At 42.6% G+C, this 24149-nt stretch overlaps 1 protein-coding gene across 18 annotated transcripts in view; it reads right to left on the reverse strand.

Moving 5' to 3' along the window:
* Positions 1-2854: 2854 nt before the first annotated feature.
* Positions 2855-24149, reverse strand: part of MORC4 (MORC family CW-type zinc finger 4) — a 42943-nt gene continuing 21648 nt past the window's right edge. For 9 of the 18 annotated variants that reach the window (XM_074278037.1, XM_074278036.1, XM_074278034.1 and 6 more), the window contains 4 exons: positions 12249-12424; positions 4906-5563; positions 4219-4511; positions 2855-3116 (listed from right to left, as the gene is read on the reverse strand). In XM_074278037.1, coding sequence (XP_074134138.1) covers positions 2963-3116; positions 4219-4511; positions 4906-5563; positions 12249-12394 — 1251 coding nt within the window. In that variant the 5' untranslated portion in view covers positions 12395-12424 and the 3' untranslated portion in view covers positions 2855-2962. Of the gene's footprint in view, positions 3117-4218; positions 4512-4905; positions 5564-12248; positions 12454-15162; positions 15317-23338; positions 23399-24149 lie in introns of those variants that run through there. The other 9 variants (XM_074278044.1, XM_074278046.1, XM_074278042.1 and 6 more) reach the window with 5 other exon arrangements.

Consider the following 24149-nt stretch of genomic DNA (forward strand, 5'->3'; position numbering starts at 1 on the left):
TCAGAAGATCCTGGCTCGGGCCACTTCCTGCTTGCGGGACCTTGACTAAGTCCTTCCCTCTCCCTGGAGCTATTATTTCTTTATCTGTAAACTGAAGGGGTTGGACCAGACAATTGCCAATCCTTACCTATTGGGCAAGGCCAAATTGAAATTCTTCAATGCCGCTTTCCTTGGCCACCCCAACCTACACCAACCTCCTGTAGCACCTGGTACTCATCTACTTTACTGCACATAAAGGGACTTGTATTACACTTCTTGGCAACTCTCACAGCACAGCCTAGGGCCTCGAATAATGCTTCGCACATAGTAGGTGCTCAATTCAGATTTATCGGATGATTAAACCAAGAAGAGCAGATCTATTTGGAAAGAACCGGCAGAGCTCTTGGGACACAAAACCAGCTTGTGGCTCTGATTCCATTTCAAGGACTAGAGAAGGTGGGTAGACATAAGACCAGCAAATAGAAGGATCCAGTTTGGATGGCCGGCCACGAAGGATAGCCACGAGTGGTCTTCAACATGTTTTAATCAACAACTTGGATCAAGGCCTAGTTGGCATTTTTATTTATTAAGTATGCAGGCGACATAAATCTGGGAGGGAATCAGGCTGCAGTTACAGCTGAACATGCTGGAATATCAAAACAAATCTAATAAAATACATGTACTGAAGGACGAATGTAAAGTTTTATGCTTGAGTTCAAAGAATAAACCACATGAGTACACACTGGGGGAAGCATGTTTAGACAGCTGTGCTATTGTTATCTTCATTTTTACAGCAAAAGAAACTGAGGCAAACAGAAGTTAAATGACTTGTCCCGAGTCATACAACTAATATATGAGGGTGAATTTGAATTCAGGCTTTCCTGACTCCAAGCCCAGCGTTCTACCCAATGCAGCGCCACCAGGGCCCAAAAACAGAGAAATGTTCCCACTATACTGGTTAGACTTCATTAGAACTGGGGTCAGTTCTGGGTGCATCTTGGGGAGGCATCAATAAGCTGGAAAGCATCCAGAGAAGGGCAGCCAGGATGAGGAAGGGCCTTAAGTCCACATCACATGAGGCTCAGGTGAACAAATCGGGCCTAGTTAGCTTGGGAAAAAGAAGGCTCAAGGATGACATGGGGACTAGAAGTACCTGAAGATCCAGCTCCTGAAAAACAGGTGTTTCCATTTTACTCCAGAGAGAATAATTAAGAGTAATGAGAAGTTGCAGAGAGGTAAACTGAGGCTGCTCATCAGGAAATTATACTCAGAGCTGTGTTCCAAATCACTATTGATCAGAGAAATGCAAATTAAGACCACTCTGAGATACCACTACACACCTGTCAGATTGGCTAAGATGACAGGAACAAATAATGATGGATGTTGGAGGGGATGTGGGAAAACTGGGACACTGATGCATTGTTGGTGGAATTGTAAAAGAATCCAACCATTCTGAGAGCAATCTGGAATTATGCCCAAAAAGTTATCAAACTGTGCATACCCTTTCACCCAGCAGTGCTGCTACTGGGCTTATATCCCAAGGAAATACTAAAGAAGGGAAAGGGACCTGTATGTGCCAAAATGTTTGTGGCAGCCCCTTTTTGTAGTGGCTAGAAGCTGGAAGATGAATGGATGCCCATCAATTGGAGAATGGCTGAGTAAATTGTGGTATATGAAGGTTATGGAATATTATTGCTCTGTAAGAAATGACCAGCAGGAGGAATACAGAGAGGCCTGGAGAGACTTACATCAACTGATGCTGAGTGAAATGAGCAGAGCCAGGAGATCATTATACACTTCAACAACAATACTGTATGAGGATCAATTCTGATGGAAGTGGAAATCTTCGACAAAGAGAAGAGCTAATCCAATTCCAATTGATCAATGATGGACAGAATCAGCTACACCCAGAGAAGGAACACTGAGAAATGAGTGTAAACTGTTTGCATTTTTGTTTTTCTTCCCAGGTTATTTTTACCTTCTGAATCCAATTCTTCCTGTGCAACAAGAGAACTGTTCGGCTCTGCACACAGATATTGTATCTAAGATATACTATCACATATTTAACATGTATAAGACTGCCTGCCATCTAAGAGAGCGGGTGGAGGGAAGGAAGGGAAAAATCGGAACAGAAGTGACTGCAAGGGACAATGTTGTAAAAAAAAATTACCTATGCATATGTACTGTCAAAAAAATTATAATTATAAAATTAATTTTAAAAATTAAAAATAAAATAAAATAAAATAATTACCCATGCATATGTACTGTCAAAAATTATAATTATAAAATTAATTTTAAAAATTAAAAATAAAAATAAAATAAAATAAAAAAATTACTCATGCATACGTACTGTCAAAAAAAAAAACAACTTATAATCATAAAATTAAAAAAAAAAGAACTTATACTCAGAGCTGATCCAAAGTGGAATGATCTGCTTTAAAGAGACCCCAAAAGAGAAACAGCCTAACCTCACCATAGGCTCCTGTATCTACAGCCAGAGGGACCTTTGGAGGCCACTGAGTCCAATGACTGATATAACAGGGAGAAAACAGACACTTGCCCCTAGGACACAAAGGCAGAGTGGCTAAGGCAGCAGTTGAGCCTGTTCCTCTGGCCCCACAGTCAATGCAGTTTCCCCCACACCAGATTGTCCCCCACGATGGGCTGTCGTCCCTCCCCCACCGATGTCTCCAAGCAAATGCTGGATAACCGTTCACCAAGTAGGTGGCAGCGGGCATTCTGGGATGTGGATTGGACAAGATGGTGGCTAAGGCCCTTCCAACACTTTAATCCTTGATTTCTGAGGGTGCTGAGTATTCCCTCCCCCCAGGCCCACCCGCTCCATCCCAAAAGGCGGGGAGAGGAGCAACAAGACTGAAAGCCATCATTTATTAACTGATTCTGTACATAATAAGGCAAGAAGGCAGCTAACATGGGGCAGGCAATAATTTCTTCCAAGCAAAGGCGAGGGAGCCAGCGCTGCTCACTCCAGGATGTGGTTGGTCTCTAACACAGTTTGCAGGATCTCATCCACCTGATCAGACTCGAAGTTGACCTCTTCCAGCTCCAGGTGAGGAAGGATGGAGGCCAGCAGCCGGCTGACGTTCACCCGGAGGCCTTTCAGCTTTTCCAGGGTGCTGACGTGGAGGAAGAGAAGGGACAACGGTGAGGGGCTCAGCCATAAAAGGGGAGAACAGAGGGGGCTCACTCTCCTCACTCCCAGTTCCTAACCCAACAGGAGGACTAGAACACCTGACCCCTGACCCAAAAGGCCGGGCCGTCTCTCCACTTCTGCCCTGTTCTTAAAAGCTCAATCTAAACTTCTTTATGCATTCTTTTTTTTTTTCCTCTTGAATGAGACCATAACCAACTAAGCAATCTAGGGCACCAAAACATGACTTCCGGGCACAAGAGGGGGTTCAGCCAATTTGAGTTAATGGCCTGGGAGCTGCTTCCTTCTCAGTACAGCGGGTCTGAGACCTCTCACCCCTAGCTGGCCACACAACATTGGGCTAGCTTAGCCCGAGTCTGTTTCCCCGGTCTGCCAAAAGGGGATAACGCCCGTTCAAGCTACTTCTGGAGCCAGTTCTCCTCCAGCAAACCTTGTTGTGATTCATGAACTGCTAAAGAACAAATCAAAACCAAAGTAGGGCTCGGGCTTCCCTTATGGAGTTGGAGATCATGGAGGGGGTGCAAGCTGAGGATTCTAAGAACGGAGTGGGGAGGCTCTCTTTTCTTCCTCTCAAGCCCAGATTTAGAAATTCAACTTGCCGTGCAATTATAACGACCAAAGGAAAAGATATGAGACTAGCTCTTTGCAGAAGTGGGGGGCTACCGGCGTGGAATGCTGCACGCACATGTGTCCTCGGAACAGGACTGTTTTGTTTTGCTTCCTGCAGGGCCCGGCACATTGTGGGTGCTTAATAAGCATTTGGGAATTGATCAAACTCATTGTCTTCCCTCTTTGTTATGAGAGGAGGCTTTTAGAGAGAAATGGAGACTCACTACGGGAAGGTAGTTCCATCAGCATGGGGAGCTTCCAGATGGGAAATTTCCTAAGGGAGGCCAGCCCTTTCTGGGCAATTTCAGAATCTTTGGAGCCTTGAATGACCTGTCTAATGCCAGGGAGGCTGGACTTGTTCCTGACCAGTTCCCTAGCCACTGCCTCACCCTACCTCCCCAAACAAACTAGAGACTAGGGAGAGGGCCCCGCGCATTCCCTGTCGCAGACCAACCCACCCTGGTAATGACCTCGTATCTTCTTCCTGCAGGTTCTGGAAGGAGCCCTGAGCCTCGTGCAGAACCTCCATGCGCATCTCCATGGCCTTGAGACGCTCCTTGAGCTCGCTCTTCTCCTCCATGCTTCTCTCCAGCTCGGACTTGAGCACCTGAAGCTCGGCCTGGCGGTAGCCCATGTGCTTCTTGCTCCAGTACAAGCTCTCGCTCTCGCGGGCCCGCAGGGTCATCAGTTCGTGTTGGGTTCTCTCAAACTCGTTCTGCCAGTGTCTCTTCTCCTCTTCCAGCTCTTGAACCTGCAGCCCAAAGGACACACACACACATGGACACCACGCGGCCGAGCCACCGTGCACCTCGTGCCACCGGCTAGACCCTACCTCGGCCTACCTTGTACAGACCCTTCCCGGGGTTTGCACCACTTATGAATTACTATTGAGTATCCCAATGCCAGCTTGGGCATGAGCTCGGGAGTTGGAGGAGCTGGGTTTAAATTCTAGACCTGCCAACTTCCTGGGGCAAGTCCCAGCATCCCTGGGCCTGCCTCAGTTTCCTTATGGGTGAAAAAGGAGAGATGGAGCCCGAGTGAACTCTAAGACCCCTTCTAGTTGAGGTTCCTTTATATGGAACTTCCACACCACCACCTTCCCCTCGCTCATCACTTTTGATCCCCAGCACCACCGCATCCCTGACCTTCTGCTGCAGCAGATCCCTTTCAGACAAGATGCTTTCCAGTCGTCTCTCGGTCTTCTGGTCCTTGGCCTTGGGCTGACTCAAAGCTCCGTTATCCCCGGCTTCCCCCTTCTCGCTGCCGGGCACGGCACGGACCTGGCTACGTTCTTCGGCCCCCCGTCTGTGCTCAGCTCTCTCCTCTCGACCAAATGGAATCAGCTGGATGGGAGCCCCGCCGTCCACGACGGCTTCGGTGATTCCAACCACAGCCACAAACGGACCTTTGGCCACTTCCTGGGATGGTGCTCTGCCCTGCTCTGCCCCCAGAGAGCTCCGGCTCGAGGGTGGCCAAGCTTTGTTGGCCACCTCAGCCATCCCAGGTGGCCGTTGACTTCCAGGCTCCTCGAGGTGCTTCCCAGGTGCCCCATCCTCTCGGGGACTCATCAGGGCTCCTTGACCTGGGCCTACCTCTCCAAGAGGTGCCACCCAAGCCTCACTGCTCTTCTGGCCTGCCTCTGGGAGGGGGCTTCCCCCAAGGTCAGGCTCACTTTTGCCACCCTCCATTTCTTGGTGGAGGGCAGCCAACTCTGCCCTTTTCTGGGAATCAGAGGCCATCCCTGACTTCTGGGACCTTTTGCGCTTTACCAGTGGCTCCTCATCTAGGAACACCTTGTGCTTGCTGCAAGAACCAAAAAACACGTGATTAGCATGGACCCTACCGAGTCCACCTTTTGCTGGCGTCCCCCTCGGCAGTTCCCCACAGTCAGACCCTCATTAGCTGCAGATCACGACTCAGGAGAGCTTCGGGACTCAAGTCTACCCTCTAACATCCCCCCCAGCCCCTTTTGCTGAGCAGCAGCTGGCCTGGGCTCCAATTGGGGAAGGGGCGGAGAAGGAGCCTGCCTCAGGCAGGAGCAACCTGACCTTTACAGGAATTTTGGACACAGTCACTGAAATCAGCCCAGCTTTGAAGTCTCCCAAATGCAAATAGAGAGAGAAGAAAAAAAAAAGAAAAAAGAAATACATAAAACAAGCCCCTAATGTAATGACAGAAAAAACTAAGGTCACACAAAGGCCTGGTGGGATATGTAGAGGCCAACAGAGCCAGCCTGTTCATCGTAAAGTGTCACAAAGGCAGCCAATTTCAGACTCAGGCACATGTTGTTATACTGCAATGGAACGCCATTGGGTCTCTTTGCCAGCCACCTGGATTGCGGCTACGGCCCATTATTCACTTGTAAAAGTTAATTAAAACACAGGGTCCTCGCCAGAAACAAAGAAACCCAATCAGCCTGACCTGAGCTAATTCAAGCCGTGGCCAACTACCGCCTGTTGAGACCGAGGACGCCCTCCTCGGAGGTGCGGGAACGAGCTGCGACCTTGACTCTTAGGCAAGGGACTCTCTAGTCCTGGAAGGAATGCGTTACTTTCAGGGAGTGCCTCCCCTCCCTAATTGAAACTGAAAACGTGACTTTCAGTTTTTCAATTAAAAAAAAAAAAGCAATCAGCAACCACTTCCTACCCAGGCACGTCAGGCCCAAAGACAAACTTTGTCTACTGTCCTGCCCTCCGGGCAGTAGCACCCTCACTGGTAAATCAGCACCCCGTTCCCCTACCCACCTGTGGCGCTGCCACCGGGCCATAGAGAGCATTGGGCACTATGGCCAGGGGCAGCCTCCGGTGAGACCCTCCCAAAGCCTTAGCTTCCTCAGCCGTTCTCCAAAGACCTTCAGGCCCACTTTTGGGACTGGCCCACTAGGCCGGGGTATTCAAGAGGAAAGCTCCGGGCAGGAAGAGATTACTTGACTTTTCTCTATCATCTCCAGCTCCAGCACAATGACTCACACCTAGTAGGCAACTGCTTATGGATCTGATAGTAGGAAGCAAGCTTCTCAAGGGCAGGGGCTTTCCTTTTTGTCTTGGCATTTATTTCCAAAGTACTTAGCACAGTGCCTGGAGCGGAGCAGGTATTTCAGAAGCGCTCCATGGTGGACGGACGGCCTACTCTTAGAGAACAGTCTCCCAGAGAGAACGCGCATCGTTCCCAGGCAGGACTCTGACTTTGACTTTGTGGTCTGGAGAGTCTAAGGCAGTGACTGGCACACAGTGGGCATCTCATTAGCACCACTCGTGATAGCAGACCAACATCGGGGAGGACGCAGCACAAGGTAGTGATTAACTCCATGAAGAAATGAAAATGCCAGATTACAATTTCAGATTTGGCCCCATGGGCTCCTCGTGAAAAAGCTAGGAATGAATCGAGATGAATCGTGCCGTCATCAGGCAGGGGCCCACATCCGAAATATAGTCATAAATAGTTTGGGGTCAATCTGAAGAGAAGGGTAAACTGAGGCACACCTTAGAATGTTCACTAATGATGATAATAGAAATAACTAGCATTTACATGATGCTTTTAGATTTGCAAACTGCCTGGCAAATATTATTTCATTTGATCCTTATAATTTGCCTCCTCTGGGAGGCAAGTACTATCATTGTTCCCATTTCGTGGACAAGGAAACAGAGGCTAAGAGAGCTTAAGTGACTTGCCTAGGGTCACACAGCTAGACGGGGTTTGAGGCAGGATTGGAGCTTGGTTTTTCCTGACTCCAACACTTGCGTTTTCTCCCTTGTGGCACGTAGCTACTAATGATGTTTGCAGCTGGCCAACGAAGTTGAGGGACACAAAGCAAGTCCTTCAGGAGTTTAAAGGGAGTTGTTAAATGTTTGGAAGAGGGCAGAGAAAGCTTCATGCTCCCCTGCATTTGAACTCGGTTCTCATAGAAATAAAACCAATGAAATGTTAGCACCAAGGTACCTCAGGAGAGCCAAGGAGGCAGTAGAGATGGGCTTTGGGGACAGGGACTTCATAGCAGACCACTGGGTGTAATAGTAAAAGATGGCAGCTAAGGCACCCCGATGAGTCTGAAATGGCAGCTCAAAGGAGAAAGTAAACTCAAGGCCAGGGCATACTGGGTGTCCCCAAATTCTCAGTGCCATTTTAAGCTGGGACACAAAGGAAGGCTTTGGCAGGGTGGACGAAACTGCAGGAGTCAGATTGTCACACGCTAACAGGGTTACGACTCACTGCATTGTGTTAAAGGCGGCTTATTCAGTGCAAAGGGGAATAGATGGTTTCCAAAAATTACAAGCTCCCAACAATTGGTTGGATCCTGATGACGATTCGAGGCAATGGGGAGAACTGTTTGGCCTGGGTTCTGATAAGCACCTCAGATAAGCCGAGGAGCTCTGGGACCCTGGGCAAGGCAATCAGCTCTTTTGGAAGATGACAAGTTGCAGAACCAGTGCTGATTTGCATTCCTGGAGGGGGTTTTCATACCGGAGCTTTCCTATATACCAATGAAATCAAAGATCTGTGCCAAGAACAAATGCTTTAAGCCACAGGACTGTAAGATTCCAATCAGACTGTGGCTGCATTTTAGGGGCTCTGGGGAGAGCCTTGGCCTCTCTTTAAAATAAACAAAAATGTTTAGTATGCAGCCTTGTTGAAGCGGGCCATCACTTTTTGGGAGGGGAATGTTTTTCAGTTGTATTTTGGTGTTCTCAAGTGCCTAGCTTGGTGTCTCAATAAGTATTCTTTTTTGGTTTGGGGGCTCCTTTTTTTTTTTTGTACTGTATGGCTTTTGGAAGATCTGAGTAATCTCTATCTGCTGGTCATGGTCTTTGTCAACAGGCTTATCTGTATTTTGAATGTGAGTGTGCATTTGTCTTGTGGCATTTACAGAAATATCTCTTCCAAACACTGGTAAGTGGTTGATCTTTCCTTCCCTTCTAGAACCAGATGTTCTCTTGAAGCCAGGATCCTGTTTTGCACATGTGTATTTGTATGTGTGGGTATATACACAATCACAGACATGCAACTTAGCAACATGCTTATATAGCTTTGCTGAATGAAACAATAAACAAATTCCTCTCGGTGAGAAACACAAGATTTTCCTATAAAGCAACCAGAGATTAGAGACTGGCTAAAGACATGGTGGTCCATGGGCATCATGGGATATGTCTGTGCTGGGAGATAGCGTGTGTGTGATGGTTGTACTGAAGTGACAGCTACGTAGAATGAAGCTGAACAAAGTTAGTGGAGAAAAAAAGCAATAGCCGCAATGATGTCACTGGAAGAGTAACTAATTTCCTGAATCAGAAGCAAATGTACCCAAATTAGAAGGTATGGGCAAGACCTGGGTGCAGGGAGGGAGAGGGGAACTCTACAGGTACTCTATGTCACATGTGTTCTTAGCTATTTTCAATACATCTGTCAGTTGTGCAGACTTTTTGTTCTCTCTAAAAAATACTATTTGTCATAGGGGATGGCTGTCAAGGAGTTTTCCGAATAACTGGTGGTATAAGAAACAAAAAAAGTCAACAGCATTTTTTAAGCATTGTGGATGCCAAAAAGAAGCCTTTCTACTCTTGCTGCTCTGCCTAATAATGTTTCCTAGAAGCTCTGATCAAAGTGTAAGGATATATTTGGTCATTTAAATCTGAAGCTTGAATTTTAACCTCCAGCAGCCAGGAGATATAATGGGTGTAAAACAAGAGTTGGAGTCAGCACAAGGTGGCTTCTGATGCATGCTCGGATGTTTAACAGTTGTCTTACCTTGGGCTAGTCAAGGGTCTCGGTTTCCTCATCTGTAAAGTAGGGATGATGATAGCACCATCCCTTTATAGGATGCTAAAAGCATCACATAAATGCTAGTTATTTTTATTATTGTTACCGTCATCATCATCATTAATGATCCTTCTGGGATATGCTTCAGTGAGATTGTGTTCATGAGGTGTTTTGTAAACACCCAATAATCTTTCGAATTGGCTTAAGTTTTCTCATGATGAAAGAGAATTAGTTGTTTTCTACTTGAAAATGTAGCAACAACACAAGCCATCTGGTTCTCCTAAGCTCGTAAAGGAAATCTACGTCTGCTGCTGTGCTGTTCGGGCCTTCTGAGACTCACCGTGTGGGGCCCTGCACCCTGGTCTATCCTCCCCACAGCGAGGCTGGTTTCTGTTATTGCTGGACTCACTATGGTGGAGTTGGAGGGTCAATCTCTACGTCCACACCCAGCCCATGAGACATCTCGAGTATAGGAATGGGATTCAAATGTCACTGGGAAATGTTTCACAAAAGAAATACCCATAACACAGCATCAGAGGATGTTCATTTGGGGTTTCCTAAGTCAGAGTGTGACGCACAGATTGTTTCTATTTGCGTTTGAGCCTGTTGGTCAAACTAGTCTTACTAAAAGATTTGCACCCTCTCCCAGTTGCTGGGTGACGCCTGAGGTACCCAATGCCCACATTTTACCAGGAGTCCCTGAGCTCACACAAAATGGAAGAGGGTCCACAGGCTTCCAAATCCCTGAGGTAGTTGGAAATCTCTAGCCCAGCAGCCAAAAGGCACAATATCATTTACCATACCCACACAATATGAATAGATGAATTATTGTCATTAGTTGCCACCTACCTCTTTTTCTGAAGAGAACAATGGCTGTTCTCAACAGACTCTAAGACATAAATGAACAGGCTGTGCCAGGAAGAAAGAACTCCAAGGCCAAACTGCCACATTAAAGAGAGACTGTTGAAGTGCGCCACCTACTGGCAAAGGTTATATTGCACCCAGAACACATACCCACAATCCTCTCCTTTCCTCAGAGCACAGACACTCCCCTTCACCAATTACAGTAGCAAGAGGTAGAGAAGGAGGGGACAAAAAGGGGGAGAAAAAGGGAGGGGCTGCAGAAAAGAGATGGGAAGAGAACAAAGGGAAAGGAAAAGAAGAAGAAAAATGAAAACAGGAATGAATAAAAAGCAGGAAAATAAAGAAAAAGGAAGGAAGGGAGGGAAGAGAGAGAGAAAAAAAAGAGAAAGAGAGAAAAGAGAAAGAGACAGAGAGGAAGAAAGAGAGAGAGGAAGAGAGAAAAAGAGAGAGACAGGAAGAAAGAGAGAGACAGAGACAGAGAGAGAGAGAGAAAGAGAGAAAGAGAAAAGAAGAAAAGAAGAAGAAAGGAAGAAGAAGGAAGAAGGAAGAAGGAAGGAAGGAAGGAAGGAAGGAAGAAGGAAGGAAGGAAGAAAGAAAGAAAGAAAGAAAGAAAGAAAGAAAGAAAGAAAGAAAGAAAGAAAGAAAGAAAGAAAGAAAGAAAGAAAGAAAGAAAGAAAGAAAGAAAGAAAGAAAGAAAGAAAGAAAGAAAGAAAGAAAGAAAGAAAGAAAGAAAGAAAGAAAGAAAGAAAGAAAGAAAGAAAGAAAGAAGAAGAGGATAAGCAGAAGAAAAGGAAGGAGAGAAGGAAGAGATGCAGGGAATAAAAGAGGGAAAGAAGGACTCCAGAGCCAGCACTCTGCTCCCTGGACCATGCTGCCCAAATCCACCTCATCTTGTAAAAAAGTTTACACAAAGTTCAGAGGCTACTGATGATGATCATACTACCATATGGTGGGGAAAAGAACTGGGTTCAAACTCCATCCCCATCACTTACAACTTACTTCCTCCTCCTTGGACCTCAGCTGCCTCCTTTGTAAAATGAAGGAGTTGGACTCAAGGGCCTCTAAAGTCCCTCTTAACTCCACAGGAGTCTATGTATGACCCTAGTCAAGTCCCTTCCATTTCCTAGGCCTTAGTTTCTCCTTCTGTAAAATGAGGAGAGTAGATTCAAGAATCTTCTAAGATCCCTTCCACCCCTAGATCTAGGACCCTGTGTGTTACAATAGACAAATGACTGCCCCTCATTGAGCCTCATTTCCTCCTTTTTAAAATAATAGGATGGAGGGGGAATTTGTTTTGTTGGACTATGCATCTGTGTTTAAAGGATTTTGTTTTTGTTTTTGTTCTCCAATGGGGGTTAGGAGGCAGATAAAAGGGGAAAAAACAGATTCTGTTCATTGAAAAAAAAATGTAGTTCGATGAGTAAAACAAGGTAGGACAGGAGGACCACTGGGGTCCCTTTCAGCTCTAAATATATAATCTGATGATCCCATGATGCCTCTGGCAACTCATATGTGAGTAGCACTACTCTATAAGCAGCTACAGCAAAGCAGGGGTGTGTGGGTGTGGGTGTGTCGGTGTGTATATTACATATATAAATATATATATATATATATATATATATATATATATATACATATATATATATAGTTACACCCAATATACATGTACATATCCAGACACAGATACATATAATAGACACATAGAGGCACATAGCCATATATGCACAAACCATCCTACCAGCTAAAAGTACCATGAATCCTTCCGAGTTCTGTGCTTGGCTACAATAAAAACTGAGTCCAAACCCAAGCCCAGACAGCCAGGACTCTTGCTGGGCCTGCAGCTGGAAGGAAAGTGCTATTATTTCTTACCCACCCAGATAAGTGGAGGTACATCGTCTCTGGGGGCCTGGGCACAAGACTGGGAGCCGGACACTCTGCCGGCAGCAAAGGTGTATGAGAGCTGCCAGCTCCATCGCCCCTCACTTCCTTGAGGTCCTCTGATTCAGTTTTAGCCTGCATAGGAATGGACTTCAGTGGAGCAGTAAGTACCTGGCAAAGAGAAACAAGATTTAGAAAGGCTCGCTTTCCGAGAAGAACCCTCAAAAAAGATGAGTTAGACAAATCACAACAAATTCATTCTCATTCAAGATAAACAGAGCCCAGTGAAATACGCTGGGACACTGACCTCAGGCAAGCTCAGTCATCGTCCCTTATCAGCTGGCCACCAAGAGCCAACCTCCCTCTCAGTTGGACATTGGCTCCCAAAACTCTCCCACCCAGGAAGTGGACGCAGAACTCTTAATCATTGTCCAGTTCTGACACAGTAGGAGGGCAGGGCTTCCAGCCCTCGGGGATCCACCGGGGTGGGGGGGTCATTCAGAGGAAGAAATAGAGACAAAACTTGTGAGTTGGTTACACCAAAAAACATATGCAAGGCATAAACTCAAGGCAATTTTTCCAAAGACATATACACAAAACCAAAGTGCTGATGGGATGGGATGGGATTCCCATGGCGGGAATATCTTATGATTCCCCCACAGGATCAGGTATCTCGAGCTTGAAAGATGAAAACAAAGGTGGACAAAGAGAAATCAATCTGAGGAAAGACAAGGCAACCCTAAGGACGTACTTAATCTGTGGTCCACACCTTCAGGCCAGGACAGTGAGGCTGAACAGCGAATGCACCACTGACACATATGACAATTAGTGTAGTTTCAGATGAGCAATTAATTATTGCCCCTTGTTTCTCCCCCAAGTCTGACGTTCCTTGATTGAACAAAGAGAAGATGAGCTCAGCATATAATGAGCAGTTAGTTCTCTTGGGGAACAAGGCTGGAGGAAAGAATGTACAGAAGGACAAGGTGGGGTGAAGGTAGACAATGGGAAGAGAACGTTCTGGAAAGAGCAGCCAACCTTACTGTACCCTACGGGTGACTTGGCTCCATAGCTAAAAGTGGCCTCAAGAAGTTTGACCCCCCAGAGACCAAGAAGGATTAGGTCATAGATATTTCTTGCATAGATGCGCAATCAACAATTGGAAAGGACCTCAGAGGCCATTTGCTCCGACCTTGGCCATTTTACAGAGAAGGAAATTGAAGCCTAAAGAGGTTAGGTGACTTTTCCAGAATCAAAATGGCTCTTAAGTATCCGAGGCAAAATTCAAACTCAGATCTTTGCTGACTTTAAGCCCAGTGCTCTGTCCACTTACAATTAGTCTCAAGGAAACTGGAACCCAGAGATGAGAGATGTCAGGTCACTCTGGAAGTAAGCTTAGGTTTTCTGAGCTCAGATCCAGCATATCAGCCACTGTGCCCATGTCCTCTCCTCTCAAGTCCCTTGCCCCTTTATTCTCTTGCCAATCTTGCCCGCCGGGTCCAAGTCCTGGATCATTCCCACCACCTACTGCTTTCATTCTTCTTTTAAAACATGGATTGAATGATATAAAACTTAAACACAAAATTTAAAAAAAAAAAACATGTTGCCATGTACACAGAGAGGATTCAAAATATGAGAAAATAAATTTCCTTTTCTAGAAAGTCTATATAATATATACCACACACTGTATTTGGAGCTTTTCTCATTTCCTTGTGCAGTTTTTTTTTATTCTTTTTTTCCCTTTCCTACCTCCCATTTCCCCCAAGAAGGCAACAATTAAGTGTGGATATTCCTATGTACATATATGCACAAATACATACTCTGATAGCTATAATCATACATATTTATAGCCATATATATTTCATATACATCTACGTAAGGATTTTTTCTAAATTTACCAACTCTAAACATTTTAGCAATATTCCAACCTTTATACTATCTGGTTATTTTAAGTCTAAAGCAATATTGATTAATATGGCTGGCATATAATATAATTTCCCTATTTTTCTCTTGCCATCACTCTTACTCATGTGTTGCTAAATAAAGCTGGGGGGAAATCCCCCAAACCACACTGGCTGGATTCACCACAAAGTGATGCTATGGGATGTCTGGGCCCTCACTGCTGCCAGGCAATCTTTCTCTACCATGCCTTATGATTCCTATCTTAAAGTACCTCTTCCAAACCTTTTCAACCCTCCCAAAGCTTTCCTCCCCTCCCCCCCAGATGAGAACTCTGTCTCATATTTTATAGAAAAGTACTGAGATCATTTGCTGTGAGTTCCCCCTTCATCTCAAATCATCCAGATACCTCCCAACACTATGTCCCTCTTCACAAGGGATCCCAGTCCATTCCGTCTCCTCTGGCAGACTGCCCCCTCCCAGAACTTAACTTCTATCTTTAACTGTCTGTTGGCTGTTTCCTACAAACAGGCCTGTGTCTCTCCCCTTCACTGCCCATCCTCAAAACAAAGTTCACTTGATCTGTTTAGTCCCACTAGTTATAATCCCATATCTCTTCTCCTTTTTAGAGCTAAGCTCCCCGAAAAGGGCATCTACAATTGATGGCTCTACCCCTCTCTCTCTCTCTCTCTCTCTCTCTCTCTCTCTCTCTCTCTCTCTCTCTCTCTCTCTCTCTCTCTCTCTCTCTCTCTCTCTCTCTCTCTCTCCCCCTTTCCTCCCCTCTCTCAACTCTCTACAGTCTGGCTTACAAATTCATCATTTGACTAAAACTGCTCTCTTCAAAGTGATCAATGATTATTGTGGTATCGAAGAAGGCATTTTCTTGGTCCTCATCCTTTTTCATCTGAGGTTGTCTGCGTGGTCAATTGTTTTCCCTTCCTGGCTGCTCTCTTCTGTCTAGGTTTTGGGACACCCCTCTCTCCAACTTACATAGGCTTAAGCTCTCTGCTCACCTCCATTCTTGTGTCTCCAACTGCCATCTTCAGAACAGACATCTTCAACTGAACAAATCCAAAACCAAAACTCCCCAAAACTTCTTCTTCACTCCCCTGTTACTATTGAGGGCAGCACTATCCTTCAAGTCACCCTGCTTGAAGCGGAAGTGTTATCCTTGATTCCTCACTCTCTCCCCACCCCACCCCATCCCATGGTCCATCAGTGGCCAAGGCTTGTTACTTTTTTGTAACATCTCTTGTATGCTTGCCACAATATTGCCACAGGCCCTCTGATACTGGTACAGGCCCTTATCACTTCATTCTCAGAATATTACAAAGCACTGCTTCCAGTCTCTCCCCACTCTACTCCATTCTCCACTCAACTGTCAAAATGGTCCTTCTAAAGCACAGTCTTTCTCCCAATCAATAAACTCCACTGGCACCCTATCCCCTCCAGGATCTTCGTTGGTCTTTGAAAGCCCTCAATGCCCCCCCCCAGTCAGCTTTCTGATTTTCTCACACCTTACACCACCTCCCCGTAGCTGCCCTATATACTTGGTCCCCTTGTGGCTCCTCACACCAGATCTCCTGTTTCTGGGCATTTTCCCTGGCTGGCCCCTATTCCCGTATTTCTCTTTTCTCATCTCCCTTTCTCGGCTTCCCTGGATTCCTCCAAGTCTCAGCTAAAATCCCACCTTTTCAAGACCTTTTTCCCCACGAATCCCGAGAAAGCTAGTGCCTTCTCTCTGTCAATTCTCTCTCACTTCTCCCATCTCTGGCTTGTCATCTCCCTCATTAGATTGTGAACTCCTTGAGGGCAGGGACTGTCTTTTAGCACTGGGCCTGGAACATACCAGGCACTTGATAAATATTTATTGACTGACTGCTCTCCCTCTTTTGGAGAAGCACTTCCTAAGTTCCATCAGAGTGAATATGATGCTTCTATTTCTCCATAATATTTTATTTTTGTGGGATTTTTTTTCCCTGAACAGAGGTCCTTGGCAACAGTATATGCATGTAGAACCAAATATCCCCCCCCTTTGAGTAGGATCAGCAAAGATTGTTTATCATGGCCTCTGTTTTTCTAAAGGGCTATATTCAGGAGTGAAGAGTAACACTTTGTTACTCTGTGTACTGATGGGGGAGCTCTGAGTAGATGTGCATGCTGTGCTAACAATTTTTTCAAAATTTCCAATGCCTGTAATTTAACAGATTTATTTTGTTTTGCTTGGGAACATTACGTGACTATTTGATGATGATTATTTGGCATTTAGGTCGTGATGTCCTAAGGATATGAAGAATAGCAACATAAATGTGGAGGGGGAAGCACTGTGGGCAATGGGTAAGGACTGAGATTATATTGATACACACAAGTGGGCCTTGCTCCTGGAGGCTGTGTGGGAGGCAAAGGGCCTTGGGCACCATGCAGCCCAGCTACTTGTTTACTGATTTTTGGTATGAATTATTCCTGTTGTTCTGCTCTGGATTGTTCTCTTATTTTTAAAAATTTCATTAGCCCCTTCGCATTATCCTTCAAAATAAGAATAAAAGAAAGGAAGCAAATTACCAAGGGAGAAAGCGTTGCTTTGGAAATTGCAGCCCTTGGATTCAACTCCTGTTTCTCATACAACATGTAAAGGGCAAGGGGCAAGTCCCTTCTCTTCCCTAGGCCTTGGTTTCCTCCTTTGTAAAATGAGGGGGTTGGACTCGATGGAATCTGAAGATTCCTTTTATCTCCTGATACAGAAGACTAAGATCCTCCTCCAGAAAGAAGGGATCAGGATCTATGCAACAGTAGTAATTCACAACGAGACGAACAGATATTTCTGGGTAGGTAAAGGATGAAAGGGAAGAAGATGGAGATGTTTCCAAATAAAGCTAGCTTACCATGGAGCATTAGAAGAGGGGAAGATGAGATACCGCATACAAGTCAACAAATATTGACCAAGTGCCCACTATATGTGAGGCCTTAGATTAGGTGCTAGATGAAAAAGTACATTTCCCTGTCCCTTAAGAGGGCCCCTGCACTCTCCCGATGTGGGGTGCGACATGGCCACAGAGAAGCATGGATACTAAATCAAACCGTGGAGATGGGGGAGGAAACACCAGAGGTTTACCATCTTGGTAAACTTCTCCAGGAAAATGTGAAAAGGGAAAAACATTTCCATTTTGAAATTGAATTATTCAGTGATCAAAGATCTTATAAAGAAAAAAAAAAGGCCAGGAAGCCTGTAGCCTCTCATCTCTCCAGGCAGTTTTCTGCTTCTTGAGTTTAGTAACTCCATTTTACATCAGGAAAAATATCTTAGGCAGGCTTCTAAGCTCACTGACCCAAAGAATGACTCTTGGGAAGTAAGTGTATGGGGAAAGGGTGAAGATCTGTAAGTTCTTCTAAAGTAAATCAAGCCTATAGGCCTCAGTTTCAGCTTTTCCGGAGTCGCGTGATTTTAGCTAAGGCCTGGACTACATCCCATTGTCCAATGTGGCCGAAGAAGCTGTATATCACTTTGTCTACTACATTCTACTGACCGACTAGGGGAACAGTAGACCTATGTGATCAATCACAACATATAGAGGGCGGGATTTTGGAGGTTCTTTGTCTGAAATGTATAAAAGCTGTGAACATTTTCAGGGGAGTGGCTCTCTCCTGCTGTGAAATTTGGCTCGCAGACCAGGAATGGGGTCTGCTTCTCAAGATTCTAATAAATAACTCTGCTTTCTGTGAGTGATGTCTGAGTAATCAATTTGGGTAGGTCTTTTTGTCCCAAACATAAGCATAGGACAAGATGAGACTAAATTGTCTCAATTTACAGGCACTATGTTGTATATGAACAAAAGGAAAAAGTGACTAACTTCAGTAGAATTAAAATAAATTCACAGAAAGCCTCAGCCTTTCCACATTCAAGCTGTCTTCATGTATCTTTAACCTAGTCAAGCTATTAAAGCTTAAATTTAGTTTTAAGCTATTTGAGATATTTAAGCTTAAAACTGCACCAAGAATTTTGGAAGTCCCTGTATTGCTAAAAAAAAAAAACAAACCTCATAGAAGGGGGTGAGAGAGAAATTCCATTTAAAATTACTTCAAAATCCATAAAATATCCAGGATTTAACCTCCAAAGTTATGCTTTGGCTTTATGGAAACCCAATTACAAAGCATGCTCCAGAAATAATGGAAGATTTAAGTAAGTAGACAGCTGTCCATTGTTCGTGGTTAGGTTATGTCAATATAATAAAAATGATACTATCACTGAAATTATCTATAAAATCAGTGTAATGCCAAATAACTGGCTAGTTTTACAGAACTACATAAAATAAGATTAATTTAAAGGAAATGGTCAAAAATCACAAGAAAAATAATGAAGAAAAAGCTGGAATAAAGAAGCCTCATATTTTCTAAAGGCATAATCATTTGAACTATTTGATATTGGCTAAAAGATGGAAAAGTAGATTGATATAAACTGCTTAAGGAACAGGGCACAATAACCTAATGTTCATTAAACCAAAGAATGCAAACCAGCAGGGGAAGGATCCTCTATTCATTGAGACTAGCTGGACCAACTCTAAAGTGCTTCAGCAGAAATGATGCTCAGAGGAGCATCTTATACCACAAAAAGTGCCATGTGAACATGCAACCTAAATATGACACATCACATTATTTTAAAAAAACACTAGAGGAAAATGAATGAATGTACATTTGTAATTTTGACAGAGGGTTTTTAAAATGTTTATCCTATTTTTATTTATGTCTTTTGTTTCTATTCTGAATCTATCCCTCTCCCTTCACAACCTGGTGACTTTGTAACAAAGATTAAACAAAAAAAAGTAGTTCAAAAAATTAGCTGACACAAGCCTTCCACTCCCCACATGCCCCAACAGTGAAGGGAAAAAGGGGTTTTCCCAGGCCATTCTTGATTATTAAAAACATTCAGTTTGTTTGTTTTTCTTTTTCCACATATTATTATAGATAGGTTTTCAGGTTCTGCTTACTCCTGTCTGTATATGGCCATATGAGTGTTTTTTTTCCTTTTTTTGAATGAGTGATGAAAAAGAAAATTCTGACTACATAAAAGCTTTTGCATGAACAAAATAAATGCAGCAGCTAGAATAAGGGAAACAGTCAATTATGGGGAAATCTTTATACCAAACGATCTTGGATAAAAGTCGAAAATGAGAGACAAATGGTTTACTGGAGAGGGAGCTAGCCTTGGAGGTAGGAAGACCCAAGTTCCAGTCCTGACTCTAATACAAACTAGCTGCTTAACTCAAGGCAAGGCATTTTTCTTCTGCAGATCACCAGGCAGCTAAGATGACATATTGCAGAGAAATCAATAAGGGGGGGTTTCCTCATTTGGGAGCTCTCTATTTGAATGAACTGACAGATTTAGTCCCTTCCATCTCCTAAAAGAAGAGCCATATAGCAAACAAATATAAATATGGCAAGAGCCATTTCCCAATAGAAATGGTAGAAAGCTAATAATGCCACATTTAAAAATGCTCCAATCACTAATAAAAAAAAAAGGCAAGTTACAATAGCTTTGAGGTACATCAAGTACGCAAGACCAATAAATGGAAATACTCAACACTGGAGAAAGGTTAGAGGGGAAATTCATATATGTTAATATAGTGTTGGTGGAACTGTGAATTAATCTGAACATTCTGGGAAAAGTAAAGGCAATATATCCCAAAGAAATCTTAAAGGGAAAGGGACCTGCACGTGCAAAACTGTTTGTGGCAGCCCTTTTCATAGTGGCCAGAAACTGGAAACTGAATGGATGCCCATCAATTGGAGAATGGCTGAATAAACTGTGGTATATGAATATTATGGAATATTATTGTTCTGTAAGAAATGGCCAGCAGGATGATTTCAGCAAGGCCTGGAGACACTTACATGAACTGATGCTGAGTGAAATGAGCAATTTCAACAACAATGCTATAAGATGATCAATTCTGATGGACATGGCCCTCTTCAACAATGAGATGAACCCAATCAGTTCTATTTGTTCAATAATGAATAGAACCAGCTACACCCAGCAAAAGAACTCTGGGAAATGAGTGTGAACCACAGCATAGCATTTCTACTCCCTCTGTTTTTGTCTGCCTGCATTTTTTATTTCTTTCACAGGCTAATTGTGCACTATTTCAAAGTCCGATTCTTTTTGTACAACAAAATAACTGTTTGGACATGTAGACATATATTGTATTTAACTTATACTTTAACATATTTAACATGTATTCGTCTATCTGCCATCTGGGGGAAGGAGGTGGGGGGAAGGAGGGGAAAAATGAGAACAAAAGGTTTTGCAATTGTCAATGCTGAAAAATTACCCATGCATATAACTTGTAAATGAAAAGCTATAATAAAAAAAAGAAAAAAAAAAGTAAAGTCAAGTTGGAATTGAGGGGAAAAAAATCACTAAATTCTTCATAGCCTGTGAACTAGCAATTTTGCTACTGGTCACATACCTCATGAAGAACGACGACAGAAATGCAAAGTCCTATTATATAACAAAATATTCATTGCAATGCTCTTTGTTTCTAGGGGTGTGTGTGTGTGTGTGTGTGTGTGTGTGTGTGTGTATGTGTGTGTGTGTGTGTGTGTGTATGTGTGTGTGTGTGTATGTGTGTGTGTGTGTGTATGTGTGTGTGTGTGTGTATGTGTGTGTGTGTGTGTGTGTGTGTGTGTGTGTGTGTTGCCAATAGAAGGGGTTTAGTCATCATCTGGAAGAGCAATTAAGCAAATTGTGATAAATGAACCTAATGAAATATGACTGCATCATATGAAATGATGAAGTAGTGAAGGGCATCCCATTGTATGAGTGGAGAGGATGTCTAAGAGTCAGGAAGACCTGGGTTTATATTCTGCTTCTGGCATCTACTGACAATGTGATTTCCAATAACCTCTCTGAGCTCTAGCAGCTCTCCAAGACTCCAAGTTGCAGAACAGTTGCCAATCTGTATTGCTTAACTGAATTTCTTCATTGGAAGGAATAAAAATACAAGTATGGTCCATCTCCCCCACTAGAAAAAGGTATTTTTTGTAAGAAAGGGTTCTTATCTTCAGAGAAGAACATGAGAGTAAAAAAAAAAAAGCTTCTTTTACTCCAAAGAACAACATTAAATGATTCCCTGCTCAGAAAGAATTTATAAAACTTAAAAAAGAATTTAAAAATCAAATGAGAGACACTGAGGAAAAAAAATCCAAGAAAAATAAGATTATGATTTAAAAAAAAATTGTCCACCTAGAAAAAGAAATAGTCTTAAAGATGAAAACAATCTGGTGCAGTACATAGAGCACCAGCCCTGAAATCAGGAGGACCTGAGTTCAAATGTGACGTCAGACACTTAATACTTCCTAGCTGTGTGACTCTGGGCAAGTCACTTAATCCTAATTGCCTCAGCCAAAAAAAAAAGAAAAAAAGAAAAAGAAAATAATTTACCTCCAATTAAATGCCAAATTATAAATTCTAAAAGTCAAAGGAGATTAATAAGATTGAAACTAAGAAAACTGCTGAACTAATTAATAAAACTAAGAATTGGTTTGATGAAAAAAACCAAGAAAAATTAAAATAACTCTTTGAAAATTAGAATTGGCCAATGGGAAGCGAGTGGAGGTATAAGAAAACAAGAGATAACAAAACAGAATATTAAGAATGAAAAAAATAGAACAGAATATGAATTATACCAGAAACAGCAGATCTGGAGAACAGATCAAGAAAAGAAAATCTAAAAACAATTGAGCTACCTGAAAACTGTGATCAAAAATAGAACCTTGACATAATAATGCAAGAAATAATCTAAGAAATTTGTCTTGGACTGATAGAACAGGAGGGGAAAGTAAAAATAGAAAAAATCTCCCGATCCCCACATCAAAGAGAGACCTTTGTAGAAAACACATAGGAATATTATTACCAAATTGCAAAACCCCTAAATCACAGAGAAAAATTTGCAAGAGGCAAGAAAAAAAACAATTCAAATGTGGTACAATTAGACTTATCAGTAGCCACAATAAAAGACTGTAGGTCATATGTACCATATACCAGCAAATCAAAAGAACTAGGTCTGTGGCCAAAAATGTCATATCCAGCAGAATTATCCATAATATTAAATTTAAAAAATGGACATTCAATAAACCTGTAGATTTTCAGAACATACTTTCAACCAAACACAAACTCAAAAGAAAATTTAACATATAAAAGCCAATATCCAAGATATGTTTCAAGGAATTTAACATGGACAAATTGTTTATGTTTGTTTGCATGGAAATGTACGCCATATGTTTAAGATTAACATCAGTAATTGGATAGCTCAAAATAAAGTTATATACAAATGAAGTACAGAAGAATAGACTCAGAGGCATGAGGGGGGAGGAGGCTATAGTTCTGAAAGCTATTCACATCAGGAATGGGTTTAATAGGCAACACTACATATATACATAAAGGGTATAGCACACTTCAAAATCTATAAAGAAATAAAGGAAGAGGGGTAGAGGAGAGGGAAGCAAAGGGGGTGGGGAAGAAGACAAAGGAGGAATCCATGGTGGGAAGAGGTTAGATCGTAGCAAGGCAAGTTAAGGAGCAGAATTTAAGTAGAAGAGTTAGTAAGATAGGAAAGAAAAGATATATATATATATATATATATATATATATATATATATATATATATACACACAAACACTATAACAAGGAGCAGGAGTCGAATTTGTTGGATTAAAAAAAGTACGGCTAGTAATCATTAAGCTTAGACAAACTTAAAGATTCAATCAAGAGAGAAATCTACATTTTATCTCAGCCATACTATATATAGTTTTAGATGCATGTTTACATATGGGTAAATGTGTGTGTATATATATGAGTCTGAGTATATATAGATTTATATGTATGTCACTTTATGTAACTGTGTATATAGATATATGTATATATGTGTGAGTTTATGGATGGGTATGAATGTGTGTGTATGTGTGTATAAGTGTACATTATTTATTCAATATATCTATGCTTGGGGGAGGTGGGAGGGATGAAAGGGAAAAAAAAGAATAAAGTAAAAAAACTGATCAGCAGAAAACAAAAGAACAACCTCCAAGAAAGCAAAGATGGACACTCACAAATATAATTTCTTCTACTATGATATAGCCTTTCTTGACCTAGAAATTTATTTGTTACATATTTTGAATCCTCCCTGATGTTCTGCTGGGCACATGACAATGTTCTGTTTTATTTTGTTTCATTTTATTTTCCTTTTTCCTTTTTTCTTTTTTCTATTTTTTTTTTAAATAAACAGAAAAAAAAACTGTCTTGGGAATCTGAAAATAAAAGAGTTCCACGATGCAGAAAGAGATATACTGGAAAATGACAGTAGAGGAGGAAAAAATCCAGGAGAAAACTATGTAGATAATCTGGATAGAATAATAGCATAGAATCTCAGAATCTAACTGAAGAAAAACCCCTTCTAAGCCCTCCCTGATGAGCAGTAATGTAGGATTTAACCATTAGGCTGATTTCTCCTACATAAAACCTGCCTCTCTACAATTTCTACCCACCATTTCTAGTTCTGTCCTCTTGGTCTTCCAGAACAATGTATTCCCTTTCCCACATAGAACTCTTCAAATATTTGAGGACTAATATGATGTCCTACTTCAGTCCTCCCTCTCCCTCCTCCAAACCATCTTTGCATGGCGTGGTCCCTCATCATCTCACCATCCTGGTTACCTTCTTCTAGATGACCTCTAGCTTGGCTTTATTTTTCCGAAACTAAAACCAAACATGATTCATTTGTTCATTTTTGCCACTAAGATTATTCTTTTTCTAGAATACTTCCAATATTGTAGCTCTTCCCTATCCCAACAACAGCAACAAAACAAAAAATTACTGCCCTTTCCTCTTATTTTCAGGCTCTGCAATAAAGCTTCAGAGGATTACAGTCAGCAGGTAACTAGAATCATGTCCATTTTGGGGAAGCCTATCCCGGTGAGGACCATAAGAAGTGTTAGCCATGTTCTAAAGGTGCTT

Source organism: Sminthopsis crassicaudata, chromosome X, assembly GCF_048593235.1.
Source record: "Sminthopsis crassicaudata isolate SCR6 chromosome X, ASM4859323v1, whole genome shotgun sequence".
NCBI classification, from domain to species: Eukaryota; Metazoa; Chordata; class Mammalia; order Dasyuromorphia; family Dasyuridae; genus Sminthopsis; species Sminthopsis crassicaudata.